Raw genomic sequence first — 18,980 nt, 5'->3', positions numbered from 1 at the left:
GAAAGGGCGATGTCTACGAGGGCCTGTACATGAGACATCAAGGAATCAAGCGCATATATGCATGTCACATACTCTACATGTCACACTGAGAGCGATACGGAAGGGTCCTGTGTCAGAGACACATATATGCAGGATAATCTCAACAGACCTTGGATGCTCGAGCCGCCACCCCGCATTGAAGAACCCTTGCAAACTGTATGGACAGGCAGGAGTCGGTGCCGCAGCTGTCGCGCGTACGAATACATGTAGTCAGGTGCACTGCAGCACGAGAGAAAAATTGCATATACATACGTTTGTGACATATTGAGCTTAGCGAGACACGGCGGAGATACTGTTCGGAGGGAGTAAGCAGAGGCGGGGTATGGTGGTGACCAGGAGGAAGAAGCGGCGAGAACGGAAGGCCATCGACGCCTTCTATATATGCAGTTTCATAAAAGGAAACTCGCCGGGAGTGACTTTAGGGGAGGTCGAAGGAATCTTGGTGGGCAGACGGCGTGGATGCGATGGGCGGCGAGAAACACGTCTCGGAAAGCGAGACGGATGACGTCATGTCATAACCGAGATCTGGGCGAGCAACTCATGTCATGTTTAGTGGTATCAGGATAGGATTCAACTTATAATAACATACCGGTCTGAGTTACGATTTGCAATGCAATACCAGTCAGGTATCGCGTGTCCTTGCATTGCCAGCGTTCGCCATCCTGTTAGGCGCTTGCCTGGCAACTCATCCTGATCTATAACCGATTTTTTTGCTGATGGTAAGCCCACATCCGGTGGCTGATGCTGCGAGAGATACTCAGCATGGTCAGTATCGACAGTCTCTACAGTTTGCTCTGTGATTGATGTATTCGTATCTTAGCATCGAGACTATGGGCTGGACTTCTCGATACAAGTCATCGGTTCTTTAGTAGTCGTGTTCTTAACATGCCGTTACGTGTACTCTTGGCAGCCCCATTGTTCAGTTGCCCCCCGCAGCATCCTGAGGTTATCAAGATCGTGATGCGATACTGGGATCCGTTGGCTGCGTCGAGTGACCTATATAATCCCAGCAACTCGGTCTCACGATGTCACATATCCCTGCCCCGCCTCTCATCCACCCCCACTGCTCTGTTGTCGTGAGCTGAGCGTTGAAAGCCGAGATGGACGACTATGAATCATACTTATCCTTGAGTGGCTTTGGACCGGAAGACTCGTCCAGGAACCCTTTGCGTGTTGCGGAGGGCGGAGTGCGCAGTGTAGGCAAGCGAGTGACAGACCGCCTTCCTCAGCTCCTCATGAATAGTGTATTGTTTGGTGGGCAACGCAACGGTCAACTGGTTGCTTTTTTAACTCACCGTTGGTGCATAGGCGCATTCTCGATGTTGATCCCCCTGCTTGTGCTCACCGTGGTGTGCGTATCTCGTCTACCGGTATATATACTGCTCCGCTGATCACCATTGGCAGTTACCGTCGCAAATTACCCCTTCCTAGGGCTGTCGTTGGTGGTGCATGCTTCTTCATGTACGGCTTGGCAGTGCTGCAGTGGGGGCTCGAAATCTACACCCTGGTACTCAACGTACTGGGCTCTCTTGCTGTCAGAGAAGCAACAATCCAATGCCTGGACGATACAATTCGCGGAGCGACATGCACCTTAAGTCCAGACGGAATCGACCAGCTCCTCGATTCCTCTTTACAGCTGTATCCGCGCATCCCCGCCATGCCATTAGCAGCCACCTTGATTTTCGGCAATATGGCCAATTCAATTCTCGCCTACGATCTATTGCGGGGAGAGTCCGCCATGCAGCGGTTCATCGCGCTTCTCTTTTCTGTCACAACTAGTGCGTTTCCGTTTTCTGTGCTGACATCATCCATGCAAATTATTGTGCACAGTTGTCGCGGGCCTCAGCCTGAACAATGCTTCTGCGTCTCGCACATACGCCATCACACACGACCTCTTCGCGACTTTCATCTTGTCCTGGGCATTGAATGTTTGGATCGGTGGTTTGACCATCTACAAAGCTCGGTATGTCTTGCCATAAGTACCCTTAATCGCCTGTTCACCTCTATTGCCCTGACAGGCACTCCGCGTGTCCACGGCCGGCAGGGTCACGCCAGGCCCTACTGCATAAACTCCACATCGCGGCCGCGGCACTACATAGCGTACTCTGGGTGCGTAGCGTGTAACCGCTAAGCCTTCTCTGTGCTGATCGCCGCGCTGCAGACCGTCCTCGTTTACGGCGTTATCTTCGCTCGATATCGGGCTTCCTCCATGAGCTCGACCAGTTGGTACTGCGCTCTCGGGATTCACCTCTTCATCAGTTCTGGCTTCGTGCATTTTACTGTACGTTCATTCTCAGCTCGCGTAACAATATTGCTCACCGTGGCGATACCGGCAATAGGGCATCTACATTACCACGCAGTTTTTGCTGGTAGTATACGCAGACGATGAAGTGCAGGACGGTATTTCTGCTGCCAATTTGGAAGATGCGTCAGACGTATTACAGGAGGTGCTTTGACATCTGGTATACGCTGCTGGCCCACGATTATGACATGAGGTGCTTCGCCGGCTCCGGTGGCTCTGCCCTGGCCATTGAATCATTCTCCCCCAATCCAATATCAAGACCTTACTATTATTTACAACACGTCTGAGTCGAGAGGCAGGATGGTCAGTATCAGCAATCTAAGCAATAGCATTTCAGTTGATGTTTTTATGTCCCTGTATGCTTGGAATATGGTCCAGATCTTTCGAAACGAGTCCCCTGATTCTTTTGGTTGTGGTCTAGCAGTGTTACCACATGTGTTCCACGCCTATATCCTCCCCAACCTAATCACCCGTGCAGCTAAGTTCATCAAAGTTGGAAATCAACCTCGGTGTCTGTTGGCTGTAGTATCGACCTATATAAGACCAGCGAAGTCCCACGATGTCCCGTCACTGCCTCACCTCTTATCCGTCCGCGAGCTGAACATCGAGAGTCGACTCGGAGATGGCAGACTTTGCGCCCCAAGACCGTAGCCCGCGCGAGCTCAGAGTCGCTTTACAGAGTGTCGAGCAAGCTGTGCAAAATGTAACCAAGCGAGCTACAAACCGTCTTCCTCAGCTTCTGATGAATAGCGTGCTATTTGGTGAGTAGCGTCATGATGAAACTGGCCAGTTCAAGTTGCTCGCGCTCACTGTTGGCGTACAGGTGCATTTTCTATGCTGATTCCCCTGCTTGTGCTTGCCCTATTGTACGTAAATTATCTACTCGCATGTAAACTGCCATGCCAATATCCATTACCAGCTACTACTGCAAGTCGCCCCGTACCAGGACAGTCGCAGGCATTACATGTTCTCTCGTGTATTGCATTGCGGCGCAGCAGTGGGGATCTGAAATCTACACTCTTGTACTCAACGTGCTAGAGTCTCACGCCATCAAAGATGCAACAGTCCAATGCTTGCACGATACAATTCGCGGAGCAGCGTGCCCCCTGAATCCGACCAGAATTGACCAGCCACTTGGCCCAGCACTAAAGCAATTCCTGTACGCTGCCGCCATGCGGCCCATGCCACTGGCGGCCACCTCAATCATCAGCAATCTGGCAATGTCGTTCCTCGCCTGTCATATGTGGGACGGGACGCTTGCTATACACATGCTCACACTGTCCTTCTTTTCTGTAACTGCTTGTGAGTCCCCGTTTTCTGTGTTAATACGACTCAGGTCAAGTACTCATCATGGGTAGCCGCCGCGAATCAAAGTTGGAACCAGCCCGCTTCTGCGCCTCCCTCATATTTCCTCAGACGCGACATCATGACTTTCGCTTTCTTCTGGCCACTCAATATCTGGGTTGCAGCTTTGATCGTCGGCAAAGCTCGGTATATCGTAGGGTCGCATATCGCAGGGTCACGCCCCGCCTTGTTGCGCAAGCTCCACGTTAGACTCGCGATTCTGCACGCCGTGGTCTGGGTACGTAGCGTGCAATCATCAAGCTCATCTGTATTGCTTACCGCGTTGTAGACTGTTCTCGCTACTGGTGCCATCTTTGCTAACTCACCATGGGCAATGGCTTCAGACACGATCAGGTGGTGCACTGCTCGCGGGATTCATCTCTTCATCAGCTCAGTCTTCGTGCATCTGACGGTACGTCAATCTTCAATCTGCACTACACGATTGCTCATTAATGCGATGCCATTTGGCCACAGGGCATCTACGTCACTGTGCAGTTCTTGCTGATGGCATTTGCAAATAGCGAAGAGGAGAACGACATCCTCATTGCTAGCCTAGGGAAAGTATCGCAGGAGAATGACGTCCTCATTGCTAGCCTGGAGAAGGCATCGCAGGAGAAGATTTGACGTGGCGGTACAGAATGGCGCCGTGCGAAGTTTCCAGCCCTCCATATCTCCATTCGAATGTACTATATTACTGGCATGATGTCTGGCCCTGCGTTATGTGACTCGAGCACGACATTGAACACCCAAGCTGTGAAAACGTCAGTCTGAGCCGGAGCGCGACGATTATGCAGCGATAAGTCGACGACATCATGGCTGGCATATATACTGCGATCATTGCAAACTCGCAAACTCTATGGCGTCCTCGTGGAGGAGCGACGTTGGGGTATAGCTGGGTCGTCTCGACGAAAATTCACGACACCCAAACGTCCACGAGACCTAAGCATAAGCCATCCCGGCCGTCCAACACAAGACACGAAGAACACATGTACAATTGGCGGTAAACAGTATGGCACAATTTGTACAGTCTATTTCCAACTAATAACCACCTCCTCTAAGATAATCTCATCCTAATGAGCGTACAGAGCCCCCAGCTGCGCCACTGCTGGTATTCCAACAAGGGCGGCAGGGAGCAGAAACCTAGTAATACGGGCGTACTAAAGACAGTGCTGGCGGTATCGGGTCGAAGACGAAGGGCTGCCGAAGGAGGATACGACGGTGGTGGTGGTGGTGGTCGATAGTGATAACGGCGGCGGGTAAGCGAGTGTGACAGGAAGTGGCGGTGGGGGTTAATAATGGCAATAGCAAAGTATGTGCAATGAGACAGTGGAGTGACAGTGGGATCTGAACGTGATTATAAGTACTAATGCGGCCTCCAGTAAAATCCGAGTTCCGAGCTCCGTCCGGAGAGCGGGAGTTGGAGACCAAAAATAACAAGAAACGAAATATACAACCCGAGGAGAGAGATCCTCGGAGAGGGATCATGAATGAGGCGCTCAGACTTTTGCAGCCACCGGCCGCAAGGTCGCCGGATTGGGCGCCCTCATCATACTGGGTCGCGACGAGGCGGAGCCCGTGCGGTAAACCATACCGGCGCCGATGCGAGGCTTGCGATCTGAAGGCGAGACCGGCGAAGGAGAAGGGGGGTCGCTCAAAGCTGGTGGCCGCGCAAGGCGCAACGGGGAAGCCGAATACGACGGCAGAGAGGTCTTCGCGGCGGCCGTAGAGACTGATCGACCCCGGTCAGGCTGCGGCGTGGAGAGGGTGGAGGTAGCCGAAGGAGTTCGCGTCGACGGCTGGCGCATGTTACTCTGAGATCCCGTCGGTCGGAGACCGGTGGCTTGCGGCAAACGTAGAGGCCGGGGTATCGAGGCTTGTCGGGGTGCTGAGGGTGGTGGTATATGACCGACCGATGCATTCGCTGAACCATTCGAAGATGCCGACTGTGTCCTCTCTCGGGGAAAGGGTAGCGACTCGGAGGCCGAGGCCGTCTTCGATGACGGAGTTTTCAGGTTAAAGCGCGACGGTATCCGGCGTGCAACGGAGGGTGTAGCAGAGAGAGCGGGACCTGTGCTATATGACCATGATCCTGCGTCTTCATCGCCAACGGGAGTCAGGGGCATTGCCACGCTCGAGCTAGAGACACTCGAAGGGGTAGCCATACCGGTCTCATCCCTAAAACTTTCAGCATCGAGTTCCCTGATGTGGTCGAGTGAGGGTGTGCGCTCTGATCTACGCCCACCATAGCTCGAGACGGAACGGCCAGACGACGAGTCAGATGCGTGCGATCGCACACTGGGCGCCAAGCTCAGCGTTGAGATGCCGCTTGCCCTTGAACTCGACCATGCAGTCGGTGGCTGTGACGGCTTCACTTCTCTTACGCGCATGTTAGCCCGATGCCGGGCTATAGTGTCTGAAGCCTGCGTCTCGCTAACGGATCGGGGAAGGGGGTGAGGCGACCGACACAACTGGCTAGTGTGAGAGTGGAGCGAATTTGCCGACGCCCGTCTTGAAAGGACCATCGAAGATACCCGGCGTGTGAGAGGCGAAGGTGCATCCTCGTCTTCGCTATCACTCCATCCAAGGCCCGTTGTAAGACCAAGACCGCCCCGTAGCAGGCGTCCGTCTCGGTGTCTTACCCGCCGCCTTACGGTATCTCGCTCATCCTTAAAGATGCCAGTCTTCGTCATAACCGAACCGGCTGTGGGTAATGAGTCAGGTACATGGAGCTAAACATAGTATGACACTTACTTATGGAGCCCATGCTCAAGTGGCGATCCTGAGGACTCGGCGCCCTAAGACATTTCCCGAGCAGCTTCGAATGTGGAGACAGCACGCCTTCACGAAGCATGAGATGCCTGTAATAAAACAAGTCGTCAATCAGCATCATGTCGATGAACGGTGGCGGATCCGCGACCGAGAAGCACGAGGCAGGATTGGACCCCTAAGCTCAAACAAAGAGCATGCCAGAAAGATGTCTAAAGGACAGAAGGAATGGACGAAAGCAGGATATTTGAAATAAATGGGAGAAAGCCAAAGAAAACCACTCACGGTAATGGCGTTTGCATGTCAATACTCGAATCGCTCAGTCCACCGTCACTCAACTCATCCTCGCTCCCAAGACCATCCAACTGTCGCTCCAATCTCTCTTCTATATCTCGATCAAGCATGCGCGCATCCATAACCGTGCCAGTTCCATCTAACACCTCGCCGTAGTCCGACTCGTCGTCGTCGTCGCGCTGTTTCCGAGCGTATGCGATCTCGGAATCGTCACGCCGAACGACAGGTACAGGAACAGGGTTGCCATCGTCAAAGCGCTTGCTTCTGTGCGAATGAAGTGAGCTCCCACAAGAGCGCCTCGTCGAGTTCGGTCGAGATCTCGATCTAGAGCCAGAAAAATGGGACGAGGATTTACGCGAGGGTCGCGGTGTCCTGGACATGATCTGAACAATATCTGGACTTTCGGCGCCGTTACGAGCATCGTCGTCCTGAAGGTGCGATGAGAGTGTACGCAAGTGCGAAGACCCGCTGCGCGAATGTGAAGCCGATGTTGACGTTGAAGCAGTATCAGACCGAGTTAGTGTAGAGCTTCGTCCGTGCATATTGAGAGGAAGCGGAGGTAATTCTTTGTTCATAATGGCTGTTGGCGGACGTGGTGGCTTCGCCAAAATGTAGCCAGGTCTCAAGTGGGGTGCAGATTTTGAGACGACAGCCGCTATAGGTGGAACAACTATCAACTCGGCCTCATCTTCTTGCAGAGCAGGCAGGTCGCGCATGTCGATAGATGATATCGAGTCGTTCATTCCTGGGCCCATTCTATGACTACGACCGCTTCGTCTCCGCGAGAGCGACAGCCCGATTCCGAGTTCGGAGGATTCATCTTCTTCTGTGTCGCTGAGACCACGATGGCTACGTGGCAGTGTCGATGTGCTTGAAGAAAGGGAGGGGAGGTCAGACAGCGAGATTTGTGATATCTCTGCTGGATCCTCTTCAAAAATCTTGGGTTCGAGCATCGGCGATTTCTCGAGAACGCGACGACTGTGGGACTGGGAAGAAGATGCATGTGAGCTTGCGGAACGAAATGACCTAATAGACGCGGCTGAGCCAAATCGGGGGGACGTCGGCGACGACGGCTGATGTGCAATACTGGGATGCGCGCTACTGCTCGCTAAACTGGAGACAGTCGCCGTCGAGTCGCGCTTTGAGTACTGGGACACCGTCGAAGCCGTCGACATCTTGGATAAGCGGCGTGATCGCTCAGCAGAGATGAACATCAAAGTCTCATGTTCTGAAATGGGTGATGGCCCCGGTACGGGCGGCAAGGGAGTCGATGGCGGCCGTGACAGGGGAGGGTTCGAGCATAGGCCGGGGCTTGGAATGCCCATGGAGATAGGTGTGGCGAGCGGAGTATTAGGGATGTGTGACGGGGGAATAGGGAAGTCGTCGAGCAGCAGAGGCATCGGGGTACGGCGCTCAGCGAGGCGCGACTCGGTCATCGTCGTCCCCGGCGTGGTGGCAAGTCAGGGTGGGAGGGGGGGTTAGTAGAAGGTACGCTTCAGAGCACTTGAGCATAATTGTCTCTATAATTTAAAAATCAAAATCACACACCCTGAGTGATACGCACCGGCCCCAGCGAGTCGCTGGAGGGCAGGCGCCGTGAGCGACCAGAACCTATATTAGGAAGATGCCGACACACCTGAGTCAACCGCGTCTGCTCCGCGGGCGTAGCTAAAATGCCTAACGATGCCCGAAAATCCGAGCTATTTTTTCTAGAAGTGCAGACTTGCTATGCGCGGCGGGCCGCTAGACAGAGTACGTGTTGGCGGAAAATGGCACAAAGTGTGTGGTGAAGCGAGAAGGGAGGGCAGACGGATCTATGGGGGGTATGCGAACTGAACTGTCGACCGCGAATAGAAGGGTGTAAGAGATGGGTATAGTTTATGGACAAGTCTGGGCAGTGAGTCGGTCAATTGTCCTGCTGGGCGTTCCGTGTGCCACGAGAACAGGTGAACTTACTCCGCTCAGGCGTGACTCCGGCTCAAAGGGTCCGCGGGGGATTGTGAACGACGAGAACGACGTCGGACACGATGAGAGAGGAGTCGCGGCCGTCGCGGACGGTTGTGAAGAGATGGTGAGAGGGATTTGGCTCAGCTTTGCGCTTCCTCTCGAACCTGCGGGCGCCAAGACTACGGTGGGGACTTCGAAGGGCTCGCGCCTAGTTCCGATGGAGCTAGCCAGATACGGAAACTCCTGATCATTGCCGCCGCGACTAAACTTGACTAAACCATGTGTTAGCAGCATTTCCCACGCTCTCATTCGTTCATCAAGGCGGAATGATCCGCGTTACTGTATGCAGCCAATGTTTCCGGTGATGACACAGATCCCTCCGATGCTCATTTAATTATCTCGTGTCATTTCAACTGGTTCGCCCCGTTCCCACTCCACTCCAATTTTCGTCGCCAGGAGGTGAAACACTAGCGCATCAAAACGCACAAGGTTATGCTGGCTGCAGCTGGGAAGCCGACGGCGGTGCCTTCATAAAGGAAACCGCCGTCGCGGTGACCCTGGCTGGCGGTTGGAGACGTCGCGGATGCTGCTCATCTGCCAAAAACACTCCTTTGTGCGACTTGTGGTGAGAACTCGCGGCTGTTGACATCAAGGGAGGACATTGCAGATGCCGTAACGCAACTTCTGCTTCCCATCGGTCTAAGCAAAACTTTAGGATGCCGCGTACCGCGTTCACGCCCTCGAGGTTGTGTGGAACGACCGACTGATGACCGCTGGATGCCCTCGAACACGTAAACTCTGGAGTTTATAAAGGTTCCCGTCTGTTCAGGCGAAGGTAACGAGGTCAACATACTTGCCTGCATCACAGCTGAGCGCGAGTCAATCATACCAAGACGTGATGAATGCAGCCCTGCTCCTGCTCCTGGGGAAGCAGCAAGACCAAATCTCGAAGGCTGTCATTCGGTGTCGGCTCCGTTCCCGGACATCTTACGATCCCACGCTCGAACACCGCTGTTAAACTTCCACTGGAAGTCGCAGGTGACGTACCCTGGGACTCCTGTTCGTAAGTCGAAATGTAACAGCCACAGAATGATGCTCACTGTTGCTCGAGTTTGCCTGGCAATGTTCTCTGCCCAGGCATCTCAGTGCGACACCGCGTATGTGCCATATGCTGCGTCCCAGATATGGCAAAGCGGTGATAAGCAGAGAAGGTTAGGACGATGCCCATAAATTGCGCCCGGCTTTCCGAATGGGTGACAAGGGCTCTGTAGTCCACGCGGCGAGTTTTAATTTCAAGGCGACCGTGCGAGGACGACTATGCAGTGCGAAAATCACTTGACGCACCTGCACTCTCACAGTAGTAAGTTCCGCTGTAGTCGCGACCACAAGAAGTTTTAGATCTGGTAGTCACCGGTTGTCATAAACTCCCCAGTACATGCGCGCCGATAAGTTACGTGCGAGCGAATAGAAATTGTAGATGTAACTATTCCGCTCTTCAACGTATGGGACGAGGCGATCATCTCGGCAATGCGCCATCACGATTGCGTCCGGCAGCACATTGGCGGTGGCGGCGACATCGCGACCTTTTTAGTGTATGCGAGAAGTAGGGATCGCCTCAACGGCGACGATGTGGATATCGCATGTCCTTTCTACTCAACCTCTCGTGTAGCAAGCGGGGAAATCGATGGCCAAAAGGGCGGAAGCGACTGGGTCGGACCGATTATAGGCTCGGTCAGACTTGCTTCGGCTGTTGCGCAACATTGCTCCAGAACGGATGTTCCCACCAACGCTCCGGGGCCAGTCGGGCGCGCACATAGCGACCGGACGCATTTGGGGTTTCGGCTTCCGTTAGCACCGACAGAGAGCAAATTTTCATCTGCCGGGCGTACTCGGACAGCCACCCGTAGTTCAAACCTACTGCGTGCGGACCATGGCTGTCGTCCGACAGTGCAAAGCGTCCGCCCGCGGACTTTACCAGCTGTCACGACGTCAGCAGCCGGAGGACGGCATATGTCGGCCGTGGCGTACCTCGACGACATCTTCTCCTGGATACGCCGTAGCCCAGCCCTTCCTCAGGGCGGCTGCGTTCAGCTCGAACAGCGCTCCGTAGCCCACGGCGTACGCAATGTTCCGCTCCAGCTTCGCATGAGCCTGGGGGTAGCCCGCGAAGCGCAGCTCCGGGGTGTACAACCGGCACAGGTCGATGTGGCCCACGATTTCGGGCTTGAAGCGCGTCAAGATCGAGTACTGCAGGTCGAAGTATTCGCACAGGAAGGCCTCCGTGCGTGTCTGGTCGTTGCCCGCCCCGAAGCTCGTGACCGCCTTCTCGAACGTCGGGCGGTCAAAGTCGATGGGCAACCCGTTCACGTGGTGCACGCTGCCAACCAGGTACTGTATCTTCTCGCGGTAGCGACTCAGTAACGCGTCCAGGTGGTCGAGATCGTCGGACGTGATGTGCTCCGTTTCTAGACCAACCAGAAGCAGGATCTGGCCTGCGTACTTGTCCTTAAGACGGTGTGCTTCGGCCACAAAGTGGTCGAACAGTTCTAGCAGGTCTTCTGGTGTGACGCCTTCCTTGAGCACGATGAGCTTCATCGCGCAATACATTCGCAGGGGCGAGACGTACCTCTTCTGGATACAAGTCGGCGGCATGGTAGCGAGGGACGTGCTCCGTCAGACCATACACTTCGAAGCCCTGTCGTATTGCTTCTAGCACGACGTCCTCGAGCGACCCTGAGGCGTGTTTGCAGAACTGACCGGAGTGCGAGTGGTGGCTGTAAGGCATGTCAGAAGCGACAGTGGAAGGCCAGACACGCTCATCAAGATTTCCTATCGTCGGTGCCATCAGCGCATCAATCCGATGGCGCATCAAACTACTCGCGGCAGAGACACTCGCACCGACCAATTTGGCAACTGTAATCTTGTCTTCGCATTAGGGGTCTACATCTAGGACTGCTCCGAAGGACACTGTAGTTGCCGACTCACCGAGCATCGCTCATCGTCTGATACGAAGCATGCAGCAGCCCGCACACTTCCTCCCTTATTGCACCCCCTAGCCCCTCCAGCGCGTCGGTAACCGTGGCCAGTCTCGCCGCCGTCCTCGACTTGAAAGGCGAATCTTCCTACAGCGAACACACCGCGACAATGTGCCAGGGGGCTGTGTGCGGCGCTTTCCCCTTCTGCTCCTGGAGGTCAAGGACGAAGGGAAGATGGAGACGTCGCGCTTCATGGAGGATGGGATCGGCTTTGTGTTCATTCGGCATTTGAACTTGTATCGTAAGTCTCCATTTTATGCACATCATATACTTTTACATATGGTTCTCCTATCCTGCCGAAGAATGCAAACTGCGCAGAAATCATACTACTTTACCTGCATCGCCTTGTGCAAGTCCTCGTGGCTACGCACGACCCACTGCTTGCGATTGGGCTTCCTGAAATCCACCCCTCATACCAACGCGTCCATCAATTATCGACTTCACTGCTGTGTGCTGCTGGTGACTCGACTAGCGCTCAGCCAAGGGAACGGGGCCTTCCGAACGAAGCCGGAGACATGTACGTGACGTTGCTACCGAGCCTATCTCTGTGCTCTAATAATGTGTGTATTTCATCTGCATAGCTTTGGCCAGTGGAACGGGTTTGTATACAGTCACACAGAGTACCCAATCTTCCTCATGACCTCCTTCCACGCACGTCCAAGTCATTTGCAGGAGCACCATTTCGAGGATCACGGGACGCATGTGGGTGCTGTGTATCGCCTGCTGGGCCTCTGCTCGCAGACCCACAACCATCTACGCGTCCAATTCAGCATACATTACTCCCAAGAGTTTCGATTCAAATATTTTCCCGGATATCCGGAAGACGAACATACCGTCGTTGGGTCCGAAGGATAGACAGAAGATCCTAAGACTCATCAATATCACTTCATCTTCAAGAAGATTCCGGCAGAAGTGATGTGCTGTCCCCCTTCGCCCTCGGAATTTCGGTAGAACCTAATTGCAGCTCTGTGGAAGTACGCCCGCTCCGCAATCATCCGAAAAGAGAGTTAGTCTAAGACCTTCGCCGAGCGGCGCGTAACCCGTAGCACGCTCATTGATTTCAACATTCGCAGCTACACTTTATATGGACGTCTGCTTGACTATCGTGGGCATCCTCTTTGATAGGCGAAACGGAGAGCTATCACGGCTGAGCGCGCAGCGTTCTACCGTGCCATGAGAGACGCACGACTCGCTCTCGTACTGAAGCATTTGTGAGTCATTGACCAGACGGTTTTCGTGCTTATCATTCGTGCGTCCTCAGCAGAGTAGAATACGCAGGCCACACTCACCAGGTCAGAGGTGCACGGATCATTTGTTTGGATTGTCTCCCTCCCGCTGCCAATCATACAAATACGACTAACTTCTGCGACGATATGCAATGTTGGTCGATGAACGTCAAGCAGCAAGGAGCAGGAGCGATTTCTCATCATCCTTCCCACGATATTGCCCAAGTCCGGACCGTCCAGCACCTTAGGGACATGTGTGCTCTGGAGGTTTCCTTGAAGGGTTAGAGCAAGGTCAAAGTCGGCTAGAGCACATGGCTGGACAAATTCTGTCAAAGCTATCTGCAATGTTCTCCGGCTCTGTTATCAGCTCGACAGACTTCAAAGACATCTGTTCATACTTTCGCTATTGGGTATTGCGCTGTGCATGAAAAGCGGATGGGCGATACCGGGACGGAGTTTTATCTTACAGAAATTGTCGTCATATAGGTAAGTATCAACAACAGCGACATAAGTACTAGAATTTCAATGCTGTATAGGTGGAGACAATTGTAGCTCTCTGTACAATTCGAGGCCGTAAGCGCAATGGGTCCTGGTACAGAATGACTTGTATGGTGCTCGCCCGAGTCGTTGAGTCCTGGTACCATGCGTCGCGACTGATCATATTCTGGTACTTCAGGAGGGCGACACCTGTTGCGCCCAAAGACAGACACGCCTGAGACTTGTCGTGCATAGCGGTGGGAGTCTGCTCAATATGCAGGTCACGTCTGATCGCGAGAAGTCGTGTGAGATACAGCAAGGGTGCGAGGTAGATCTGTATCGAAATATGAAGCCCAACGTAGAGATATACCGAGTATCTGACTCGCCTTGATGACTACGTTAGGAAGCAGTGGTTCTTTCACGAACAGCGAATGGGTAGGACAGTCGGCAGTAATGATGGACGGTACTGGAATCCTGAACGCAGTCCCGTCGAGCCGATAGCGAAAGACGACCAGTATAACACGGAAACTGACCAGGACGACATCCATCAGGACTCTAGGCAGAGAAGGAAGAGCAGCAGGACGGCCGATGGTATCGTTACCGACTTGGTGGCAGGGAATGGTCGTGTTGGGAACTCCTTGATGTCCGAGTTGAATGCTCCCGGAGTCGTGACGACCTTCTCGGCTGCCAAGAGGTCAGTGACTCAGGCTCGGAGGAGGGAAGGGCAGGGTCTGTATCCTTATCAGCAGTGGGTCGTGGTCATGCTTAGTGGGAGGAGGACGGGGACCAGTAGCTACAATGCTCACTTGTAACCCATGTCACCTTCTTCATCCATCATGCCTCAACGTTGTTCCATGCCCCGTACAGCATTGGACCTCAGGAAGTGCTACAGGCGAACAAACTATGAAAGTTATTCGCATAGAGCGCGAGCATAAAGAAATACGCGACAGGGGCGTATACCTGGCCAAAACGACCTTGAGTGCAAGCAGAATATGCTCGCAATAGACTTTAGATATATGATACATGCAGCTAGAAAATTAGCCATGGGTCCTCGGTGGTTCATTACCACCACGAGACGCCGCCTCGTTGTTAACTGGCAGACAAGGGTCTTTGGGCTTGGGCCGCTCCCGGAGATTAAGCCTTGTCATGGAGTTCCATCTTTCGAGTTCAGGTTCTGCTCGGATGCTCGGATGGATGCATCTGCATACTGTGAGCCGACAGAACCTTGCGGGGGAAAGCGAGGGGACAAACTCAAATAGACTTCATCCGAGCCTTGAGGCCTGAGGCACCGCGCACTGTACATATGCCTTGAGATGAGGGTGCTGTGGGTCAACACTGTGTGCAGTGCTTTCCCAGCAGCTTACGCCTTTAGCGGCGACAGTTCAGTCCCGCTAGGCTTCGAGATGCCGGACTATAAGCTTGCATGGTATATGAACGGGTCACTTTCAGTGCCCGCCTTTTCGCAGATAGCTACAAACTTTGAGCACCCCGTGATCAGACATAACGATACCTGTGCTGGAGTTTGTAACCTCGCACTGTCGTCCTATGTCGAACGGAACACGCGTAAGTAGGGATTAGTGGTAACATCATGAGGCCTAGGGTACATACCACAAGCACGCCTCAGCTCCTATTGCTCATATACTAGATGGATAGATACAACCCTCTGTGGCTACCTCTGCAAATTTGGGCGGCGTCGTCGCGTGCAGAATCGAAGCACGGCTGAGATATAAGCGCTAAATGACCACATTTGGTTTATCGCAGATTAGTCTTGGTTCCTTCTCAAATTCGGCCAGAGACGAACCGGTCTTTCTTTTGTCTTCGTCTAAGAAAAAATAACGACTCTCTCCAGTTTAAGGCCAGTTCGCAATTTTCCCTCAGCTATCTTCCTGTTTTAGTTCCACACAAGTAGAACTAGCGGAAAGCTCAGCCTGATCAATCTCTAGTTTATTAGTCCGAGGCGAGTTTTACCCAGAATAAGCATGGCTACACCTAGTACTATGACTACAACATGACCGACCGTAAAGGTGACACGATAGCAAAACTTCGCTAGATGTAATAAACTGAAACTGATTATGGAGGAAAACATTATATGCCTTCCCATCAGGACCTGCAAATGCCACAGAATCGATGCGACCCGGAGACGTTGCGTCGGAGCAGCAGGCGCGGTTACGAAGAATCTGGAAAAGGGACAGACCGCAGATTTTCATACCTCTGTGCTACGTCAGCGGCCTGCGACAAATGCAAAATGAAAATGTTGGCTGCACCTGGCCGGCGCCATCAGGCGTTCAGTCATCGTCCGCAAACCTGTGGCGCACATGCTTGCCCCAGTCACGCAGGCGATCGAGCGTCGGGTCGTTCACAGCCTCCACAAGATTGCGCGAGAGGCTGTTCCCCTTTTGACCGAGGTACCACGTGAGCTGCAGCACACCAAAGGAGTCCACTTGCGGGTGTGTCTCGTCCTTGGAGTTCGGCTTTGGCTGCCAGGTGAGCGTTATAGCGACGGCGAGCATGACTATGGAGACGGAGAGGCCGAGGATGGGCTGTAGACATGTCGATGGATGTATTAACATGTAACGATGAAGGATAGCAGGCACTTACGCTCCAGTGGCTTATCTATTAAAGGAACTGGATGAGGGAGGCCAAGCGGACGGGATATGAGCACATACCCGGACAGTGGTATCTAGAGGTATGTTGATGTCTTCCGTTCCGAGAGGATCTTGCTTCATCCTCCGGAGAGCGGCTAAAAATAGGTTAGCAGGTGGAAATCGGGCCTGTCGCTGCCAGGGAAGCTCACCCCGCCAGAAGACTGAAGCAATAGCTTGGCCCAGGATGTCCTCGAGATCACTGAGAGTAACGTTGGCTATATCGGGGTCATAGTAACCCAGTGCCTCCATGATGTTACTGCAAAGTTCGAGGTGCATATCAGCTGGAGAGATGGCAAGATGAGGACAGAAAACGCTCACTCCTCTAGGATACTCAAAGTGTATTCCGTGACCGTCGATCCATTAATTGTACTGAACAGCGTCTTGTGGCTGCTAGGTGACTGATGGCTGAAGTTCCCGATCTGCCGCAGGACATGAGTAGCCAGCTAGTGAGTACAAATCGGGGACTGACGAGGTTGAGAGCCGACTGCTCCTCGATTGGCGGGCCCGGTAGCGACCAATTCGACCACACCTGGCTCAAGGGAGTAGTCGTAGGAATATCAGCCCAGAAAGGCCATTCGTTTGTTTCCAGGCTAACAGCGTTGTAGTCCTGATGCCCGTGACCAAAGTCCTTGGAAAATACATTGCATGCGACGACCTGCACCGCGCTGACCGAGCCTATAAAGAATATAATATGATCAGCTGTGCCGCAAGGATAAGTATTTGCCTTGAGCCCTCACTGCAGTCAAATGAGCACTTCACAGGGACAATCTGAGTATTCAAGTCCACACTGGCAGCATCTGCGTTATTGTTGCTGTCTTGGATGGGGAAGGTAGACGCAACGATGAGTGTTGCAGGAGGCGGAGATTTGTTCGATGTGTTCCGCCACAAAGCGGGGCGAACGTTAAGAGTGCGCTCCGATGCTACGTCCGATTAGCTTCAAGGCACTAGACAGTGACAGTCTGGCGCACCTGGATTGATGACCACATCCTGAAGTTGCTCCTCTACGTGGACGATAAGAGAACCGTTACTGGACTGGACTTGCGATGCCCCTGGAATCTGTCCGCAGTTTACCCCAAAAGCTGTGCCGGTGACTGGAATGGATTGATCCCATACGAAGATAGTGGGTACGTCGTAGATCAGGGTATCCTGAAGACCGACTGTCACGACATCTTCATAATACGTCACCAAAGGTAACATGCCCACGATAGGGAATGCTTCCTGAACGCTACCCAGAGTATATGAATAACTTGAAGGATCATTTGAAAGTGGGTAGTACGAACGCGTTGCTAGTAATGCCCTGCAGCTTCGATGTGAGATTCTGGAAACTGGGGCTGCCGTTGATAGTGCCACCGACGAAAACTAGGTCTGGAGCGATGACGCCGAGTGATAATCCACAGCAGAAGTAGATGGCGATCAATAGGACCCCAATGAAAGCGGGTAGCTCTGAACCACTTCTCCTGGAAGCTCGATCTTCTTTCTTGCGGACGAGAGCAGTGAAGTACCGCCAGAGAACGGGAACAGAAGCACCCAGTCCCAGCCAAGCAGAGGATTTGTCGTGCATGGATGTGAGAGTCTGCTCGACACGAACGTTGCGTCTGAAGGCAAGCTTTTGGGTAACATAGAGCGTAAGTACAAGGTAGATCTGAATGTACGATAGAGTTAATGTGGGGACCGTCGCGAAGAGAATATGTAGGAGGAATCCTACCTTGACAGCAGTATTCGGGGACGCTGTGAGATAATAGAATATGGACCCCGAAAAGAATCCGTGATTTGAGAGGGTAATTGTACCTTGACTTAGCGTGTAACGTAAGATGACGAGCACCGCACATGCAACGACGAGGAGGACGTGTAGCACGAAGCAGAGGACGAATAAAAGTATAGCATACAGCCATGGGCTGGCGGATTCAGCAGGAGAATTGACCTTCTCTGCTGCCGAGAGGGCCGGCTTGGAATAGGGAAGAGAGGGGCGGGCATCCAAGTTGCCGTCAACTTGAACCTGAGTCGCGGCCATACCGAGCGGGAGATGTAGTAGCCAGAATGCTTATCGTCGTATCGGTGACTTATGTAGTCCTCATCCATCTTGTTCCAACGTTGTTTCGAGGCTCCGTCTGATCGTGCGAAAGCACGGAACACGCCAATTGTGGCGCCGCGTGCGGACGAGGAGGACGCTTACATGATGCTAGCGACAGCTGAAAAGGAAGCCTGTATCATCGCCTTCTTTTCATAAGTTCGGTAGCTGTAGTTATCAGTACACACAGCCTCCGCGCTGCAAGGCTAGACCGTGATTATTTAATACAGATGCGCTCTCTATGAAATGGGCCGAATTGGGATGGCCAGTGCAAAGTACAGATGAGAACACGCTATAGACCTCGCCGTAAAGGATGCCTTAGTGGCGCGGGGTGGCCTGTGTTGCAAACGAGGTAGAGGTGGACGTTACGGCCAGGGTGACATGGGGCGCGGGAAACGTGTAGCCAGAGTGCAGAAGCATGAAGGCTGAAACGTTATGTGTTTAAGTAAGCACCACCAAAAGCAGGAGTGGTTCAGTAATGTCGAGGTATCGATGGCCGCGCAAGCAAGCGCTTCCAAGCATACGCGGCGAGCAACCAACCAGAGGATCGTCTGGAGCAACGACCCAGGCCTCCAGATTTCCGCAGAAACCCTCGACAAAGACGAGCAGTGTGAACTGCGCGATCAAGGCGGTAACGGCAAGCCAATCACGACCATCCGTAAATTGAGAGATTGACTGAAGTAACTTGTCGTATTCGCGGAAGATAGGAAGAGTATCGAAGCCCGTTGAGTCCAGCACTTGATAACGAGCGAGTCGAGTGCCAGAGCGAGCAGGCGATTGCAAATAAGGCGACAAAACGCAGCACTACCTGCGTACAAGAAAGAAAGGCTAACGCAC

The 18,980-nt window shown here is 53.2% G+C and overlaps 7 protein-coding genes across 7 annotated transcripts in view; 3 read left to right on the top strand and 4 right to left on the bottom strand.

Moving 5' to 3' along the window:
• PHACADRAFT_254097 (uncharacterized protein) overlaps nt 1–328 on the top strand; it is a 1,549-nt gene extending 1,221 nt beyond the window's left edge. The window contains exons 4-5 of the mRNA XM_007394551.1: nt 149–224; nt 292–328. The gene's annotated coding sequence lies outside the window, so the exon portion shown is untranslated. The remainder of the gene's footprint in view (nt 1–148; nt 225–291) is intronic.
• Nucleotides 329–960: 632 nt separating this feature from the next.
• Nucleotides 961–2,866, top strand: PHACADRAFT_207971 (uncharacterized protein). The gene is made up of 7 exons (XM_007394550.1): nt 961–1,293; nt 1,348–1,390; nt 1,444–1,817; nt 1,870–2,002; nt 2,058–2,148; nt 2,201–2,320; nt 2,379–2,866. Exons 1-7 carry the CDS (start codon nt 1,140–1,142, stop codon nt 2,493–2,495), a joined length of 1,032 nt encoding a protein of 343 aa, XP_007394612.1. The 5' UTR covers nt 961–1,139; the 3' UTR covers nt 2,496–2,866.
• Nucleotides 2,867–2,928: 62 nt separating this feature from the next.
• Nucleotides 2,929–4,433, top strand: PHACADRAFT_254096 (uncharacterized protein). The gene is made up of 6 exons (XM_007394549.1): nt 2,929–3,102; nt 3,165–3,207; nt 3,261–3,643; nt 3,700–3,923; nt 3,975–4,097; nt 4,160–4,433. The coding sequence occupies exons 1-6, from the start codon at nt 2,964–2,966 to the stop codon at nt 4,307–4,309; spliced, it is 1,062 nt and encodes a 353-aa protein (XP_007394611.1). The 5' UTR covers nt 2,929–2,963; the 3' UTR covers nt 4,310–4,433.
• A 748-nt stretch (nt 4,434–5,181) lies between these two features.
• PHACADRAFT_194364 (uncharacterized protein) lies at nt 5,182–6,072 on the bottom strand (the record flags this gene model as incomplete). The annotated part of the gene is made up of 1 exon (XM_007394548.1): nt 5,182–6,072. The coding sequence occupies one exon, from the start codon at nt 6,070–6,072 to the stop codon at nt 5,182–5,184; it is 891 nt and encodes a 296-aa protein (XP_007394610.1).
• Nucleotides 6,073–6,419: 347 nt separating this feature from the next.
• PHACADRAFT_207968 (uncharacterized protein) lies at nt 6,420–8,265 on the bottom strand (the record flags this gene model as incomplete). Its single annotated transcript, XM_007394547.1, has 2 exons — nt 6,737–8,265; nt 6,420–6,543 (listed from the first exon to the last, which is right to left on the bottom strand). Coding segments are annotated over exons 1-2 (1,569 nt in total), but the record flags the coding sequence as incomplete, so codon positions are not given.
• Nucleotides 8,266–10,424: 2,159 nt separating this feature from the next.
• Nucleotides 10,425–11,477, bottom strand: PHACADRAFT_91769 (uncharacterized protein; the record flags this gene model as incomplete). The annotated part of the gene is made up of 3 exons (XM_007394546.1): nt 10,425–10,670; nt 10,721–11,266; nt 11,319–11,477. 3 exons carry the CDS (start codon nt 11,475–11,477, stop codon nt 10,425–10,427), a joined length of 951 nt encoding a protein of 316 aa, XP_007394608.1.
• A 3,884-nt stretch (nt 11,478–15,361) lies between these two features.
• PHACADRAFT_183364 (uncharacterized protein) lies at nt 15,362–18,126 on the bottom strand. Its single transcript, XM_007394545.1, has 11 exons — nt 17,864–18,126; nt 17,781–17,803; nt 17,356–17,717; nt 17,044–17,300; nt 16,813–16,995; nt 16,545–16,750; nt 16,394–16,494; nt 16,225–16,331; nt 16,097–16,170; nt 16,029–16,043; nt 15,362–15,970 (listed from the first exon to the last, which is right to left on the bottom strand). Exons 1-11 carry the CDS (start codon nt 18,084–18,086, stop codon nt 15,716–15,718), a joined length of 1,806 nt encoding a protein of 601 aa, XP_007394607.1. The 5' UTR covers nt 18,087–18,126; the 3' UTR covers nt 15,362–15,715.
• Nucleotides 18,127–18,980: the final 854 nt, after the last annotated feature.

The sequence above is a fragment of the Phanerochaete carnosa genome, assembly GCF_000300595.1.
Source record: "Phanerochaete carnosa HHB-10118-sp unplaced genomic scaffold PHACAscaffold_4, whole genome shotgun sequence".
Lineage (NCBI taxonomy): Eukaryota > Fungi > Basidiomycota > Agaricomycetes > Polyporales > Phanerochaetaceae > Phanerochaete > Phanerochaete carnosa.
This window is presented reverse-complemented; position numbering and strand designations above follow the sequence as displayed.